This window comes from Dipteris shenzhenensis, chromosome 27, assembly GCF_047967505.1.
Source record: "Dipteris shenzhenensis isolate YYH24624 ecotype China chromosome 27, Dip_SZ_1.0, whole genome shotgun sequence".
Lineage (NCBI taxonomy): Eukaryota > Viridiplantae > Streptophyta > Polypodiopsida > Gleicheniales > Dipteridaceae > Dipteris > Dipteris shenzhenensis.
Window position 1 is genome coordinate 12,742,473 of NC_141622.1, and position 18,185 is coordinate 12,760,657.

The window sequence follows — 18,185 nt, forward strand, 5'->3', positions numbered from 1 at the left end:
ATGTTTGCCAGATGCCCATATGACAGCCAGACCGCTGCCCATGTTGATCTCTCTCAAGACCTAGTCCCCCCCCCCCCCCAATGCTCTCCTCATATAGAGGCTTACAAACGGGGAGGTGACCTAACCATTTCCAACAGGACTAGCCTCTCTTGCCACTCCCACACTCTCAACCTACTCCCATAATCTATAACCCTGAGGTCCTCTCTAAACTCTTGCACACCCCACTGCAAATCCATTACAACTCTCACGGCTAACATCCCCCTAGAGCCAAAAGCTTAGATACATTCCGACACCTGCATCTTTTTGTTTTGCTCTTAATCCTGTGATCCTCAGCTCCCAATCTACTCAAGCGAATACATAAGGCAACTTTTGACTCTCTGGTCAGGTTGGCGTGGAAGTCTCTTTCTTTAAACCCTAGATACCTAGAATACTCCCTAAACAAAACCCTATACCTTGCCAAACATACACTTGCATCTTGTTGTTGTTTTGCTCTTAATCATGCGATCCTCTACTACCTAAGCAATATACTACCTAAGCCCAGACTGGTAAAAAAAGTATTGAATATTTTATATATAGCCCAAAAAGCACTCCACATAGTATTGCCGAGTTCTTCCCCAAACCCCCCATTAAAACCCAAATGGCCAGCTTAAACTCTGCACTCTTAAAACAGTCACTGCTGTACAAAAGCACGTGCCTATGACCTTGGCAACCTGGAACATAACACCTACAGCTATCTTATCAGGACAATGTCACCACATTAGTTGAAGTAAAAGCTTGGCATGTTTGTGACAATCAAGACTCACTATTGAATAGCTTCATCTTTAATGACCAGCATCCCCACCTTCAGAGTGAGTTGCATTTATTATGCTTCCTGTGTAGCTATAAATGAAGATTTCCACCACCACAAAAATCCCAAATATTTCACTTGGCCACCTCAAACATTCCATGGTGACATTTGTGTCATGGTTGACACCTACAAGATCCACCTTCATTAGCATATTTCTCATACTACTAAGCTTGAATTATGCCCGAATAACATTACAATAAATCTCAAGGTTTCACAATCTTAGCCATTATCACACCAAACAAGACAGAAAGGATTGAATAGTTTTGGCCAAAAGACTATTGGTTATATTTCATGGTCAAGGTGTCAAAGCCTGGCATCTCAAAGGTAGAGGCAAATTTTTCAATGCTATGCCTTAGGTCATCAATGTCCCTATTGTTCTGCAAGCCCTTGAGAAAGTCCTTCTGTACCTTCCCATGTTCCCTTTGTACACGGATGGCTATTTGCAAAGCCTTGAGAAGGAACTCTGCAATCATCTCAAAGTCACCCTCTAGACAGCCCCTTGAAGTCATTGCTGGCGTTCCTGTAAATAAACACACCAGAAAAATGTTAAGTTGGGAGACGCTTGCAGACCTACAAAGAGATGGATATAGTGTGTACCATTACAGATCCGTCTGTTATTTCCGTGGTACACGTGCCAATCCAAACTGGCACACACAGATTTGGCATATCTTTGTATATACAGGCATGTACAAAGAACTGGAATTCAAATACTTCACAAGTGCATACCACCTCTGAGTCACACATAGATATTCTGCTGAATTTATGAGCCTAGAGTACGAACCAAATTTGAATACATGAAAATAAAGGGACTTCTTATTTTTGAAGTCTGCATTATATGTTGAAGCATTACAAGATTCTAAGTTTAAAACATTTCCCTTCAACAAGGACTGCATTCATTTAATATCATATGAGTAGAATTTGTAGGGCGTACGTATAATCTTTAATGGCGACATGCACGTTATGCAGATTTTGATAAATAGCCAAATAGCACTGGTGTGATTTAAATTTGCAATAGCAAACATGCTGTGCAGAGACATCATACATGTGCTGTGTGAAGTGCCAAATCTAAACTATAGATTTTTGCTGTCCCAAACTCCTGCCTCCACGAAATTATGATTTCTGAGTGGTTAGCAGTCATAAAGAGGGTCCATTGCATCCCATTCTCTTGTTGATGCTTGCGCCACTTAGTAGCAACTTTTGGGGCAGCAGACTCAGCCAGAAGCAGCAACCGCAGGCAGCAGCGTGCAATCCCTCTCTGCCATAGATGAGAGGATTAGAGAGACCTTCAGGATCCATCACAACTTTATTACCTTTAGATCGTACAAAAAATGCCGGAGTGATAGTTGCAGATGAGGAACCGGGGCCCTTCCTGGATATCTGTTGGGGGCACTTCCTCCAATATTGACCTTTCTATCCACAGTGATTGCACATATGCTCCGTCTTGAGTGCTTTCGTCTCTGCATCTGTCTTGTCAGAAGAGGTCCTTTTACCTTGGTGCAGAGCTGCCAAAGCCTCCAAGCTACCGCCTTGGGAAGGGCTCTAAAAGCATTCCTCCTGGCCAAGCAGCATAGGTACCAACTCCTCCCAAGTAAGCGTACTCACCCTCCCACTGGTGATCAAAGATGAATAAAACACAGAATACTGGCAAGAGATATGGACAGCAATGTAATGGCCATGTCAAATGAAATCTCCTTTCCTGCCTAAAAAATCTCCTGTTGAAGCTCCTGGAGCTTGTTGATGTGTTCCCGCGTGGTTGATGACTTTGCGGGATTCAACACTCTCATCCAGACCTCGAGAGATTCTCTTCATAGGAGAAGTTTTGTTGTACAAGGAGGACAAGTGCTCCCAAATCCCTTTGGCTACCGTCATATGTTTAACATGATCAATGATCTGAGGAGTACATTTCAAGAAAATGAAAGAACGTACCCTTGCATTGACCTGCTCCCAAAGCTGAGCCAGAGTCTCAGCCTCCTAATCCAGGATCCCCAGGTTTGCTCCAAGGGGATCCGGCCTCGGAACCCCACCAAAATGAAGTCCACCAGATCATAGGACTGCGAGACTGACTCCATCATGACTCCATACGCCGTAATTGTTCCCACCCAATTGACGGTCCACTAGAAAGGTGGGTAATACTGGAATCTTCACCTTGTTCTCAGCCATTTGAGACAGGGTATCCATGTCGAAAGGAAGAGGAAGAAGATCCGAAAAGGGAGGCTGGGGGCGAAAGAAAGTAGAGAAAGGGACTGAGGGCTGAAGAGAGAAGAGGGTTGGAGAAGACAATGAAGAGGCTTGCTGCCTGAAGTACATTTACGTCCTGGCTGTCCGGCCCTGGAAATGCCTCCTCTACGATCTGAAAAACACCCTTCAAACGAATCATCCTTTGCTGCTGTACGCCCGAATAGTCCACACCTACTTACTCCTCTTCAAACAGCTCCAAACAGCAACCCGAAACTCCACCAGTTCGCTGCCTCCAAATGCCATCCACGTCTCAGGTCTTTAGCCCACCTTGGCTCTGATACAATGTGAGAGTGCAGCGGAAAATGAACAGCAAGAGAGAGAGTAAAACACCACAAGCCATGAACTGCAAAATGGAAAGAGAGAGACTGCACAGGAACTCAGGAAAAGGCCCTCAACTGCTGGGCAAAACCTCCAAGTAATTAGATGATACAAAGGGGTAGAAGGGCCTCCAGTCAGACCTCAATATAGGCCAACTTGGTCTGTCCAATGGGCCGACCCACAGGCTGGTCTGCCACTACCCACAGGTCGAGTAAGGGGCCTAGTAACCCAACCAGGTACATAGGGGCTGCTGACCAAGGGGTGGACGGGTTGCGCCCCCATGCTGGCCTAGAATACTTGCAGCCTAGGACGGCAGCAAGACAGGCCCAACAGGACCCTGAACAGAGCCGTACAAATGTGCACCAGTCCCTCCATCATATTCAGCATCCTGGCCCAGCCTATAAGAGCTCCTGGAACAAGCTGGAACTCCACGGAACTCTGGCAGGGACACAAGCCTGGGTACACAACCACCCCCCCTCCTACTCTATCCTCACATGGAAGGGCACACCCACAATACAGCCCTCACTCTACATATGATACAGGAGATGCTAGCTCTACAGTTTGAGGGGAACTTAAAGCTTCAAGTTGAACAAGATTAAAAGAGGAATACCTTCAGATGCCTTTCGACATGAGCACAAAAATGTGAGGAATACCTTCACATGCCTTTCAACATGAGCACAAAAATGTGAGGCGGAAGTCCATGCAGAGCAATTGGCACAGAAAGATAAGTTCCATTCCAAAGAAACAAAGACCTCCATTGCAGGACCTCCATTATAGCAAAGATAAATTTTCTATACATAAATAGCAAAGGATGACTTATTCCCATCTCTTTTGTGAAAGTAACACGAAGAAATTAGTATAACCATCAAAAGTCATGAGCCCTTGGAAGGAGATTCTCAAGAAAAATTACTAACAACAAACATAATAAAAAGGCTGGGTATGTTCATGTGTTTCCTTTACAATTACCTCATGATTGTCCTTCTAAGACAGCGAGAAGATTAAGTTACCCCCAACTATCTCCTAGTGGCCTTATAAGTTCAAGTTTCAACCACTAGGGGTAAGACAACTCCAAGATTAGCTCACAAAGGTGCATATTCAGGTCATTAAATTTCCCTAGGGGACACACCTTCTTCTAACAAAGATGAAAGAAAAGAACACCTCCACAAGCATCACTCCCCAGGACCAAAAGACCCCTAAATCCAAAAGTAAGTTACTTAAGTATAAGGTATGCAAGAGTGCTACCCCAAGCTACATCCGCCTCCTTAGGGTCAATAGCCAACCTCATGCCTTGACTGAGCAACGTAGTGGATGAAGGTGCGACACCTTCTTAGAAATTTTAGTGATAGGTTAGCCCTCCCCATGGGTTGACCAAGCTAGGGTTTTAGGGCTAGCCTTCATAGTGGTGCTTCATCACTTCCATTGTACTTTACTTTCTCTTGTACTTCAGTGCTGCTGCAAAAACACTCAAATTTCAACCCACAAGGAGAGCACAGGGACATGGTATCAAGATAGAAGTGGGGGGGGTTGAGAGTCTATTTGTGTGCAGATCAAATTTGGATGCCACATGGGTCGATCTAGGTGGAAGGAATCATCCACATGGCTGTCACATGATCCACTCGTGGAGATGGGCAGCAAGGAGAGCAAGCACAGCTGTTGTCAAAACCATGCCAGAAGGATGCAGACCTGTGCGGCAAACAGAGCCGATTTGGAGGTGTTCAAGTGAGTTAATCATCTCCTGTATGTATATTAGACAATTAGGGCTGCTATGTGGGTGTTTCGCCCAGAGAGAGGTGTAGTGAGTTAGTCCTTTCTCACTGCGTTTTCTGCAGCTTAGGTGGGTGTCTAGTTAGGCACTTTGCTATGGCTAGTGGCCGTTAGCAGGCTGGTTTAGGACCTGGTATAGGCCACAATATGGCCAGTTAACCAGGGGCCAGCTAGAGGCCACCAGAGACCAGTCAGGTCATCCGACCTGACCAGGTTGCTTTAACCTGACCAGTGTTGGGTCATTCAGTGGTTAGGACAGGCCAGTCGGCTGTCTACCAGTCAGATGATCAGTCAGTTTTCTGCCAGGGCTCCCACTATACATAGGCCCCCCCCTATAAATAGAGCCCCCCTTTGCCTATGCTGCAACGCATCTCTAGGACCAGTCCTCTTGACACATGCAACAGACTCAAAATCATAGAAAAAAATACACGAGTACTCTAAATCACCCCAAAAATCGTAAGTCAAACAAGCACCAAATTGGTTTCAAAAGTAAACATAAGTTTCAATAGAAATAACTAAGTCTTTGATGAGGTTGAAGAGGCAGACGTGAAATAAGAAAAGAAATTCAACATAGCTATGAAGAAGAACAAAGTCAAAAGCTGAAGTCTATAAAGGTGGCTAAGTTACAAGCTGAAGTTGAATATTTTGCAAAACATTACAACCCAAATTGACAAGGAATCAAGACAACCAGCTGTATTTCAGCTGGTTGCAGGCTGCAAAATGAAGTTCAAATTGGTTCAACATGCAGCAACAAAATCAAATGGCAGTCAAGGAGGCAAAAAGAGACAGCACTTTGTTTCTGGCACAAACTCACCAGTAGTCAATTGAAGTAGAAACTTGAGTTGGAAAGGATTCAAGAAGCAAAGAATGATGGGAAACGGCTAAATTACCGCATTGAATTTCTAGGTGAATTCCAATAGAATCCTGATGTAGAACCACATATTTATTAAACTTATAGACTAAACATATTGATGGCACTGCATGGCTGCAATTTTTGTCACGTGTCGTACGCAGCACAAGGACACCGTTCCAACATTCAGCCCTTGCATTTACAGCACTCCTATGAGATGCCATTGTTCTCATTAAGAAGGCAAGATTCCCAAGTATAATCACCTAGTGAGACGTCATGGGCTAGTGCCTCACAAGCACGAATGTGGTGGTTGTACCTTACATATCTAGCTGTTAGGTTTGACAGAGAAGTCCTATGCTCAATGTGGAGCCACCTATTGTTGGAGCTATGATGCCTAGAGTTATGAAAAAGGCTAAGGAAGCCTATAACAATGGACTCCAAGACCTCAAGAGAAAGCAATTATGCTGATGCTGGTGATGCAGCCCAGCCATGCTTCGCCTCTCCCTTGTACGCAGCCAAATCATGCTTCAAGGCCATTGAAGTTGCCTCCATATGCAGGACAAAAATGTGGTTATTTGCAGGCGATTACATCTACTATTATAAAAGGCTTTGTGGGGCTACTTGCTCTAATAAATATTCTCAAGAAGGCCAAAACCAGAAAATACTTGACGCAACACATCCAATGTAATGGGGTACAATAGATTGCGGATGGTAATCAAAAGGATTCCATTAGGCCTTGAATTTTCCTCACGTTGAAGCTGCTCGAAGCTTTTTGCATGTTGCTCAAAGCCCTACATAAGTTGCCCAAAACTAGGGGCATGTTGCTATCCATAGGCATTTGGTTGTCACGTGGTGTGTAATAAGGCTTTGCTGCTGTCCCACTCTGCCAAATGCATGCACATGTGCTAGAATGTTGTGCATGTCTCACAGTTGGAAATATGATGGATGGAGAGGCTCGAAAGAAGGTAGGTGAAGAAGCTTCGAGATAGAGCCACAATGAGGTTGAAAATTGGGCTACAAACAGCATGATAAGGGCTGGTAAAAGCCTGCAAATTTAGGCTGCCGAGGCTCTCTCTCTCTCTCTCTCTCTCTTGGCCAACAGGGCCTAGGTCAGCTAGGACAATTAGGACACTGACCTAAAGACCGCTAGGACAGTTAGACCACCGATAGTTAGTCTACCCTAATCGAACCATGACTTAACCTAGCCTTAGTTAGATTGACCTAACCTAACCCCACACTAACTAACCCAACTAGACCTAAATCTAACCCAACCAACTAACCAAAATCTAGTTAGGTGAGCCAACTGACCTAACTAAACCAAACCGAACCTAGAGTGAGTCTACCTTAGGAATTAGAGAGACTAAGGTCTGCAGAGAGATGGAGAGGCGACGGACGGCGATGAAATGATGAGCGGCGCGCCATCGTAGCTAACGGATGGCAACAAACAAACGATGGGCGACATGCCATCGTGGATGTGAATCTAGCAGATAGCCAGCGGAGGTCTGGAGGGATCACAAACGATGCCTTGGAAGGCGTGATCAAGAACGGCTGAGGCAGTCTATCAGGTGCAGATTCGTAAAAATATTCCGTCAAGTTCTAGCGTCTAGAGGTGCCAACATTTGGGCATGGCTTCTAAGCATGGGCTCCTGGCGAGTTGTTGTGTGATGTATATCTTCCAACACTGGTTGCTCGCTGTGGCCAGACAATCGTTGGTTCATGTAGCCTTAGCATTGCTTGATTTGACTGCTGTGTAGGCACCCGTAGCTATCCATCATTGGCTTGTCATGTGCGTCAGTGGCTACATTGCCTCATCATGATGTCTTGCTCATGGCTGCTTCTTGTGCTTGATTGTTAGCAGAGACAGCCGTCTTTGGCAGCTACCCTTGTTGAATGACAAGGATGGCGATTACTCCAATCAATGCCACTCTTGCAGGTGGACAACAATGGTGGTTGCAAGCTGCTTCCTATGTCAGCTTCCTCCTGATGCTTAGAGGGTGATGAAGAGAGCACGGCAATGAAGGGTGAAAGGGGGAAGCAAAGGTGTCAAGGTCAGAGCTCTAATACCAATGTAGAAAAGGAGTAGGGGCAGATTAGAGAAAGGGAGATAGAAGAGCAGAAGGGAGAGAGGATGAGGGGAAGAAGGAAGGAGAAGGGGTAGGAGAGAGAGAGAGGAAGAGAAAGAGAGAGAGATTGGGAGAGAGTATACGTAGAAGTAGGAAGAAGGAAGGAGGAGAGTAGATAGGATTAGAGGTCACATCAAAAGTGCTACAAGAGTGGAGGGCTTGGACTTATATAGTCCCCTCCATTATCCCCTCTAACCCTCACTAAAGCACCCCTAAATTAACCCGTTTTTCCCCTTCATTACATCATGCACACATCCACCATAGGGGGAGAGATGAGAAGAATTATGAAAGTCAATAGGAAACACAAGACAACATACCAATCCTAACACCTCCTGGAGCAAACGCACCACTGTCTCCATAAACTGCATTTTTGTTAAGTGTCATGTGACATAATTCACAGACTTTCTCAAATCGATTCCCTACAAAACAAAAGATACAGCACAGAAAACATTAGAGGCTGGTGAGTAATGGAAGCAAGTGTTTCATATGATGGAAAGCAAGTAAACAGCACATCCTTCCCAACAAAGACAGACAATAACCTCTATCCTTGAAAATAAAGAACTTGTTAAAAAAGGAAATCAAACCTCAAAAACAGTGTTTCATAACAAAAATAAGTAAATAATGATGGATCACAGCATGTGTACATTGCCAAATTAAAAAGCCTTTGTATTAATGATACTTCAATTGCAGACTGATTCAAAAGATTGTGTTTTCCACTTGTGTATGAAACTAGTAAGCTGAGCATGTGTGTTTTGGGATGCTTTCCAGAGAATACTTTATGTACTTGCCGTTACATGAGATGTTACATATAGCTTCTCTCTCCGCCCTACAGCCAGGTTACGTTGCCAAACGAAAAAACCCTCGGTATTTGTGAACTTTAGGAAATTATTTTCCACTTGTGCATGAAACTCATAAGCAGAGCATGAGCCACCTGGATTATAACTAGGTATAGTCAAACTTCTGTCTCAATAAAACTTCCCTCTAGGAAACCTAGATACGTTTGTAGCATGGAGGGCACAATCCAATTGTATATATGCTGCAGCATCACATGAACACTAAGGAAAAAGGCTTTGACACATAACTCTGTACAAATTGCAAAACCAAAACCGGTAAATGCGTGCAAAGTAGAAAATTATTGCAGCACACAGACACCGTGATGGGTGGCCCCGACTGTGCAACCATTGAATGTAGCCAATAACCAGCTTATTTTTGTTCCTGATTGTATGTCAATTGAATCTTACTATGTTGTCTTCAGCACAGTTGAGCTCTACCTCACAGTTTCTCAATAGAAAACAAGGCAGCCTGATTTTTCGGCTCTGCTTCAGAGTTGCACATTATCTTCATTTACACATGCAAAGGGATCCTGAGATGAATGATATAGCACTCACGTCTAAGAACTTTTTTCCTTCAGAATTTCATTACTTGCAGGTTGGCTACAAGTGACACGCCACCTCCAGCACAGTTAAAAGTCAAAATTTGCAAAGCTGTCGAAGTTGATTCAGAAAAATATGGCACACTGAACTCTTGAGTCAGATGCCGAAGGAAGGGCTCCCATTAATCTATATAAATATTTATATGTATGTATGTATATATGTATAGAAGACTCTAGGAAGATGCCCAAACTCATCCTCTAGAGCCAGAAAAAAATGCCACAGTTCCTACTTCCAACCTCAAGACAGTAGCCACAAGGTCGAAAACTATAGACTCCATCACACATAGCAGTAAATAGCTCACAACATAAACATTTCTTCTCACACATACATATCCACACACCCACACACACTTCAACACCCACTTATACAAAGGTCTTCATACTGAGTTTCTGTCAACACTCTGGAGGTGAAGGATAGATTCAGCCATGACAAAGGATAGCACTAAAGGAGAAGGCTAATAAAAAGGTAGTCCACATTCTCTTCATCCAAGCTACAAATGCTTGTAGGACTAGGATATTTCATTTTAGACTTCCATAAATATTTATTTCTTTAACTCAGAACCATAACAACGAATGAAGACATGCAGCCTTTACTTTATTTCTTTAACTCAGAACCATAACAATAAGCACAAACAAAGGCTTTTCTGAACTAAAGCGTGTGTGAAAGGTAAGCTTTTGCTTCTTTGGTGCATGCATAAGGCTATAGCAAAGTCAGGCTGACCCTAACAAAAACATCTAGGATTGAGCATAAATTTCAAGAATTTGCAAAAGAGAAAATATGCCATAAGAAAATATGCCATAAATGTAAGAAATCCTGAGGTGAGGAGCAGAGAGAAGACTGTATGATATACCTTTGCAAGACTAAATATATCCAATCATACAAATTTAGATTTTTTGTTGTTCTGAAGTCCAAAAATCTACACATAAAATAAAAGAGAAAAGAAAGACATACTTAGCAAGCAAAGCAACCAAGCATAAGCAGCTATACTCGGTTTCTAAAGACCCGCAGAGTCTCTTGGGCGAACCCAGTGCTTACTAAAATACATCAAATAAACAAAAGAGAAGAAAACAAGAAATAAAGAAGAAAGGAAGAAGGTGACTAAGAAAAAATAAACAAGCAAATCAAGAGACAAAATCTTCTAAAAAACAGGAATAAAATCTCTCTCTCTCTCTCTCTCTCATTTAAAACATAAAAAACTAAATGGACCCCTTACACTTATGTAACCCTTCCTACAAAGATGCAAAATTACATTCCTAACTTAGAAAGCACATGCATACTCAATCAAACTCTCTTTTGAAACTAAAAGAAAAACGGGCTATTCAGCTCCTCGCTTTTTGTTTTTAGCTTATGTTCAATAATTCTAAACATGCCTAAGGCCGCAATACACCATAGATAAAAGACTTCATATCTAAGATTGTGCATACTTTTTTCATTATTTTTCTTGGATTATACCTCTTGTGTATTAGTAAAGTGATCAAATTACTGCATTGAGTGATAAAAGACTCCTTAATCAGAAATGTTTGAATCAATGTGAGTGTCACCAAATCGGTACTTCTCCCAAGACATAAAGAGGAATCTTTATTGCATTGACGATGGTCAAGAAAGTTGACTTTGTTTATATATACCTAGATGAATCCAGGAACATTCCCAAACTCATCCTCTAAAAACACAACATAGTGCAGTTTCAATCTCACGATAGTCACTCATAAGATTGAAAACCATAAACTCCATCACGCATAGCAGGGACTAGCTACTATGACATTGTTTAACTAGAATAAGCTTTGGTTTCCTTTTGCTTTGCATTGGTAAAAGAGAACTGTTGGAACGCCCACCAGAGGCTAGGATTATAGTCCAAGAACTATGAATGCATGCATTTTGCTAACCTCTAATGGATTAAGGTGCTGGAGCTTGTTTGTGTAATGTATAGGACTTAAGAGAGTGCAAAAAGAACCCAAGAGTGGGGCCGCCTCTTTAAAAGGAGGGCCACAAGACAAAAAAGGCACCAAAAGCACCAACTTTGAAAAGAAAGCCTAAAAACCTTGGTTTTTTTTGTAAAAGTAGCTTTTAGAAGGCAGGCCATAGCTATTTGCTAGGCCTGGTCTATAAAAGAAAGGCCCTAGGCCTCAAAGATTCATTCAAGAGTTGTACTCAGCTTCATGCTCTTTTCAGAGCCAGTTGTACAAAGTATTATTATATTGCAATAAAGACCTTCAAGGGGATCCAGCCCTTATTTTTAGGCCCTAGTGTTGCATGTGTTGTGTCTCCTTCTTCTCTGCCTCTATTCTATCACAAAGAATCTTTGAGATAAGTGCTGCAATTCTCATTCCTCTCTCAGTTTGCTTTGATTCCCAGAAGAAATCTGCCGCTGCTCCTCGTCAGATGAAGCTATTAGATGCTGTTTTTCGCTGTTATCTACGAAATTCGAAATCGATCTTGGTGATTATCTGCTATGAATCGAAGATCCAGTCTGCGTTTTTATTCGTTTCAGGGTTTCTGGTCTGGTTTCAGTGAGGCATTTTTATAATGTGTAAACCACTATATTCAAGTTGTTCATGTTTATCATATATATCAATCTCCAATCCCACGGTAGATTGAGAAAGTCTAAGATCTAAGAAAACACAAGAATCCCCTCTTGAAGACTGTATGATAGCAAAGAGCATCGTTGCCAGCCGAAATAGGAGAAACAGAAACGGGAAAAACCCGGGAAACGGAGTTTCTGGCCCCCACAGAAACGAAAACGGAAGAAACGGCAATATGGTACAATTATGTATAAATTTTTATTTTTTATACATAATACAATTATCAATAGAGTGCAAATTATACATAATACAATTATCTATACTTGAAGCATCATGCATGCTTCTATTATTCTAAATTCCTATGATGATTGATCTATCTAGTATCATCTATTATCCATGAATAATGCTTCAACAATCAACATGTGAATTAAGTTCTAACTTTGAAGTTACAACAATCTGAAGTTTGAGAGGGAGGATGGAGAGGTGAAAGGGAGGATGGAGAGGTGAGAAAGGATGGAGAGGTAGAAGGAGGACAGGGAGGTGAAAGAGGATGGAGAGGTAGGAGTCGGAGGAGAATGAGAGGTAGAAGGAGAATGGAGAGGTAAGAAGGGATGGAGAGCTGAGAGTAGGCAGAGGATGGAGAGCAGCTACCAGCCTGCACAATGGAGAGATGGAGAGGAGAGCAGGCTGCGGGTGCCAAGGCCCAGGAATCAAAGATGGAGAGGCTGGAAAGCAACAGGATGGAGAGCAGCAACACGGGAGGCAGCAGAAACAACGACAGGAGGCGACGAATCAGCGAAAAACCTATTAATCAAAAGAAGGCAAAAACAGTTTAATCAAAAGAGGGCCACAAAATAACCCAAAAAAAACGGCGTTTCTTCCACCGACATTTCTGGAAGAAACGCCGTTTCCATTTCGGCGTTTCCGTTTCCAGGTCAGAAACAGCCGTTTCTGGTAACTATGGCAGAGAACAAGAATGCTTGTATTGTATGATACATACAAGAGGCCTCTCTTATATAGAGACTGAAGAGCCACACATGAAGAGGTGTGCCGCAAAGGGTGTATGCATGAACACCTAGGTGTGTACCTCTTGCAAAGGGTGTTACTTTTAATGAGACGGTACATTACAATGTTACAAATAGAAGTGTGTTCTTTGTAAGTGTTTCCTTAAACCTTATACTTATGGATGGATGAATGGAGACTCATAGCTCTTCATTGTAGCTCTTGTAAAGGATTGTGACTCATGGGAAGTGCCCCCTCAAAAGGGTATACCCTTCCACAAGTCTCCATTCATCCATCCATCCATAAGTATAAGGTTTAGGGAAAGGGATATGACACAGATCGTAATTACCCCTCCCACTGAAAAGAAGACCCTGGTGGAAAAAATGAACCGCTGTAGAATGAATCATATCTGATGCTGAAAATACTGCTGCAAAAATTGTCAGGATACTGGTGCATATCTTTATCAGACTGCAAAGTAGCATCGCAATCATGAAGATCACACCATTGAACAAGGAACTCAGTGATAAGTCGATGCAGTCTCTCGTTGTTGATGGTCCAAAATATACTCAAGAATAAGTAAAACATACTCATCTTCAATTCTTGAAACATAATCACTTGGAGGTGGAACATCATCATCACTTGGAACATATGCTTTTAACCACAAAACGTGAAATGTAGGGTGAAATTTAAACCAAGATGGTGGTAAATCCAACTTATAACTTAATGTTCAGTGTTTCTTTATGATCAGGAATAGTCCCTAGTATCATGGCCATAGTATGACATCTACTTTTATTGGCAGAATGTCAACATCGCTCTTGCGCTTTGCTCATTTGATCCCTGACTTTCTTGAAAATTTGACTCAATGTTGAGCTACAAAATTCATTGGTACTATCAAGGGTGTCCATACGCTCCTTCAAGAGTGCAGAAGACACACTCACAGAGAATGCTAAAATTTGATTCAGAACCAGAGCAGTAGCACAGCCAAAATATGCCAAAGCTTATTACTCAAAACATAGCCCAAAACCTTGACAACATCAAGCTCCATCAGAGATCCTAATACTTGCTCTCTGGATACTCTATGGTGATCTCTTTTTCCTCTCCTAACTGTGCCTTACACTACTGTCTGTGTGCTCCCTATGTGAGCTTCAGTGGCCTTCACAAGTGGCGAATGAGGGGCCTAGTGCCCCTTTATACAGAGGGAGGGGATCTCAGTCTGTCCCATGCAGACTGCTGGCTAGCCAGCATAACAAGGACCTACGAGCCCCTTTTCAGGCCGACCTGCCCCTACTGCCCACTTGCTGCCGCCTAGCCCACAGACCAGGCCTATTAACCTGGCCGACCAGCTCAGTCTGGCCAACCAGATCAGCACTATTTATAGTCCACTTCAGCCACCTATTAGGCCCGCATGCTGGGCTCAGACCTGCCCAAACTTGGCCCTTAAATCTGCCTCTGTTGCTGGCTTCTTCCTCTGCCTCTGCAGCAGATCTGCTAACCCATCTCTGCATGGATCTTGAAGCCATCTTCTGCAGCCAATCTCTACCTCTCCAATCTCTGTTTACTGCCAAATGTGGTGGCCCTTCTGCTAATCATGTGACAGCCCTATTTCTGCTTATGTTCCAGCTCATATGCTGATCTCATTGTAGCCCTGATGGATGATCCTTTTCACCCGCATCTGCCCATGTCGCATCTCCTTCTCATGCCCACATGGCAGCTTCTCTAATACCCCCAATCTTATGAAGGTCCGGTGTCCCTGTGCTCCTGTCATTTGGGGACTTACAGGTGGACAATGAACCATACACTCCCATGTGCAATAAGAGGATCGAGTCTTTTAAGAGCTTGGAGTCGCTTTGCAATGCTCACATGTCACATTAATGGTTCATAACAACCCCTAGATCCAATGGTAATTTGCAAGTGTCCTTTCAATACTCTTTTTTGACTCAAAGGAGCAGATGTACTTTTGAAACGATTTGTTGCTCTGGGTCCTAGAGCTTAATGTTTCTCCTATTAGCTTACATTGTTGTGCATCAAAGATAGCACCATTTTTTAACCATGTGTCTTGGCAAGGTGAGACATTACTATTTGATGTCCATCTCACAAACTTTTTGCTCCATATTACCCAAATATGCCATCAAGGGCATCTTAAACGATATTATAGGCCACTACAAGTTTTGCCAATGCCATCGCAAATAAAATTCACACGTGTGAATATTCCACTACAATGCACACAACCACAACATTAGACGTCAAATCCTTCATAGCTTAACCCTGGCTCCCAACATAATCTGCATATCCCAACATTTCAAGGTTCTAAAAAAACAATCCACCACACATCCAGTAACCATACTCTACTATTCAAGTTGTTCAATTTCACCTGTGAGCCCATATGGACGAAGGTCCAACAGTATCAAATGGTTGTCCGTTCCATCTGTTACCAATTTACAGCCCCTTCTTTGCAAAGATACAGCAATGGCTTGGGCATTCTTCTTCACTTGTTGTATATAAGCCTTGTACTCTGGAGTGGACACTTGCTTAAAAGCTACTGCCAATGCTGCAATGTGATTGTTATGAGGACCACCTTGCAGTGAGGGGAACACAGCGAAATTTATCCGATCTTCATAATCATACTGCTCAACATCATCGCCAGCATTGATAGAAGGGCCTTGCCTCTTTTGCTTTGGGCCTTTTCTATAGTAAATCATTCCGCCACGTGGACCCCGCAGACTCTTGTGAGTTGTTGAGGTGACAATGTCACAATAATCAAACGGGCTGGCACATTCCTATCAGACGATGGGACATCCAAGACCAATGTTAGGGTCCACCGAAAACAGAAATAAAGTAAAAAACCATGCACTATGAATCCAAGCACAGCCAAAGCAGTCACGATCAACATGCCAATAGCAACCTCAAATAGGAACTCTCATAGAAATTTACCTGGGCTGCAACAAGGCCACTGATATGGGCCATGTCACACATTAGAATGGCACCAGCCTTGTCTGCAATCTGGCGGAACCTGGTATATTCCCATTCTCGTGGATATGCACTGCCACCACATATTAAAATCTTGGGCCGGAAATCCAGAGCCCTCTCCTCAAGCTTTTCAAAATCAACGTAGCCTGTCTGTGGGTTCACTTTGTATGGCAAGCTCTCGAAAAAAATGGAGGCAGCAGAAACTTTTTTGCCACTGGAAGTATAATATCCGTGGCTGAGGTGTCCGCCAGAGGGAGAGTCCAGACCCATAATTCTATCTTTTGGCTGCAGAAGTGCTGTGTAAACTGCAAAATTAGCAGATGTGCAGGAATAGGGCTGCACATTTACACCCCATGACTCTGGATCTAGATGAAACGCTGCCAAGGCACGCTCACGACAGAGGGTCTCAATCTGGTCAATATACTCATTCCCACCATAATACCGTGCTCCGGGCATTCCCTCAGAATACTTATTCGTAAGATGGCTGCCAAGAGCTTCCATCACTGCCTGGGATGTAAAGTTCTCTGACGCAATGAGCTCGATTCCTTTCCATTGCCTGTTCTTCTCTCTTTCCATTATGTCGTATAACTGTGGATCGACAGTAGATAAAGGCTTATTTCCCCAAGACTGCACTGGGAGCCGCCTTGAGGAAAAATCTGGGGCCTGGTTAGGCTCGTGAAAAGCACTGGGATGGGGACCCTGCAGGTTTGGAAGAGCAGGTGCCTGCAAATTCTGATGCCCATTCAGAGTGCACGGTTGGGGAGGATTCTGAGGCAGCATTTGAAGTCCCTGAAAGCTAGCGATGGGCTTCTGGATAGGACTCCTGGGAGGGGGTTCCAAGGACATTCTGGAAGGGCTCTGATGGAGACTCGGCAGCGCATTAGAGGAGCTCTGTTGAGTAAGTTGCTGGTTCTGTTGCAATGTTTGTTGAGTGGAAGGATGATGAAGATGAGGACTTATCGGAGGAGAATTCCGAAAAGCTTGCGGGGATCTGAACGATCGCTGGCTGCCGTTCTCGTTGCCGTCTTCCTTTCTTCGTTTGAAGCGCTGTGGGTCTCCAAGAGGACTGTAGTCATGCTTTCTCCCCATACTTGTTGAATGTAGAGGGCTATCCCTGCCCATTCCTGAGAACTGCATGGAGGCATCTGAATGGGCTAGCGTTTGCACAGCATTCTGAAGAGAGCCATCTGGAAACGAGCCAGTAAACAAAGGGAGGGCGCCGGAATTTAAAGTGGGATCCGTCAACGCCAGGTAAGGGCTGTTCATGCTTACTTGAAGAGCATTTGCCAAGACGGCTCCTCTCTGATGCTCGACTTTGAAACTGGGCTTTATTTCTTGTGCGTCCATCGGTGAGAATACGGAAAAACCACACCTTGCGCTATTTGTGTTTGTATACTTACAAGACTGAATTTACACAGTAAGTTGCCGAGACGATTGCTTCAATCTTTGATTCCAATTTCATCTCCAGTCTAATGCGGTCGAGATAAAACGCATACCAATCCACTTGCCGCAGTAGACCCAATCCTCCAGATAGCAATTACAATCGAAATTCGGCTGCAACTGTCCTCGAGCTATAAAAACCCGCAACTAGTTACGTTTTACGGGCAACAAGAATGCGGGAGAACGAAATATGGCCTTGTCAAGAAAGTAAACTAAGCCAAAAATCCACAGAAACTACGCCACAGGACGGCCAAAAATCTACAGAAACTACGCCACAGGACGGATAATTCAAAACTATGAGAGGCCCCAGCTGAGAGCGGAGAAAAAGATGCCCAATGGTTGAGAGATTTGCCACATCAAGGCGAGCAAAGACAGTAAGAAACGGTGATTGAAAGAAGGCAATTAGAGGACGAGGGGATTGAAGGCTGAGGGAGAAAACCCATGTGGTGATGTCTGAAAAGAGAGAGGATAGAAGAGCAGAGAGGCAAACAAGGGCAGTCTATTGATGGAAAAACTTGCAAGGATCACGTTGGTGTAATTGAGGGAGACGACAGAAACACATGAAAGGATAGTTTGTTATTCAAAGAGAGAGGGAAACAGAGAAAACAAGGAAGATGATGGATGACCTTGGAAGAGCAGGGCAGAGAGATGTAAGCTATGAACTGTTGTTTGTCGATTTGCCAA

The 18,185-nt window shown here is 43.4% G+C and overlaps 1 protein-coding gene across 2 annotated transcripts in view; it reads right to left on the reverse strand.

The window, feature by feature from the left end:
• Nucleotides 1-809: 809 nt before the first annotated feature.
• The window catches only part of LOC147883877 (serine hydroxymethyltransferase 4-like), a 17,709-nt gene continuing 333 nt past the window's right edge, over nt 810-18,185 (reverse strand). Inside the window, exons 2-5 of one of the 2 annotated variants that reach the window (XM_087399169.1) lie at nt 16,026-18,163; nt 15,466-15,871; nt 8,458-8,559; nt 810-1,367 (exon numbers count right to left, since the gene is read on the reverse strand). In XM_087399169.1, coding sequence (XP_087255295.1) covers nt 1,123-1,367; nt 8,458-8,559; nt 15,466-15,871; nt 16,026-17,408 — 2,136 coding nt within the window. In that variant the 5' untranslated portion in view covers nt 17,409-18,163 and the 3' untranslated portion in view covers nt 810-1,122. Of the gene's footprint in view, nt 1,368-8,457; nt 8,560-15,465; nt 15,872-16,025 lie in introns of both variants that reach the window. The other variant, XM_087399167.1, reaches the window with a different exon arrangement.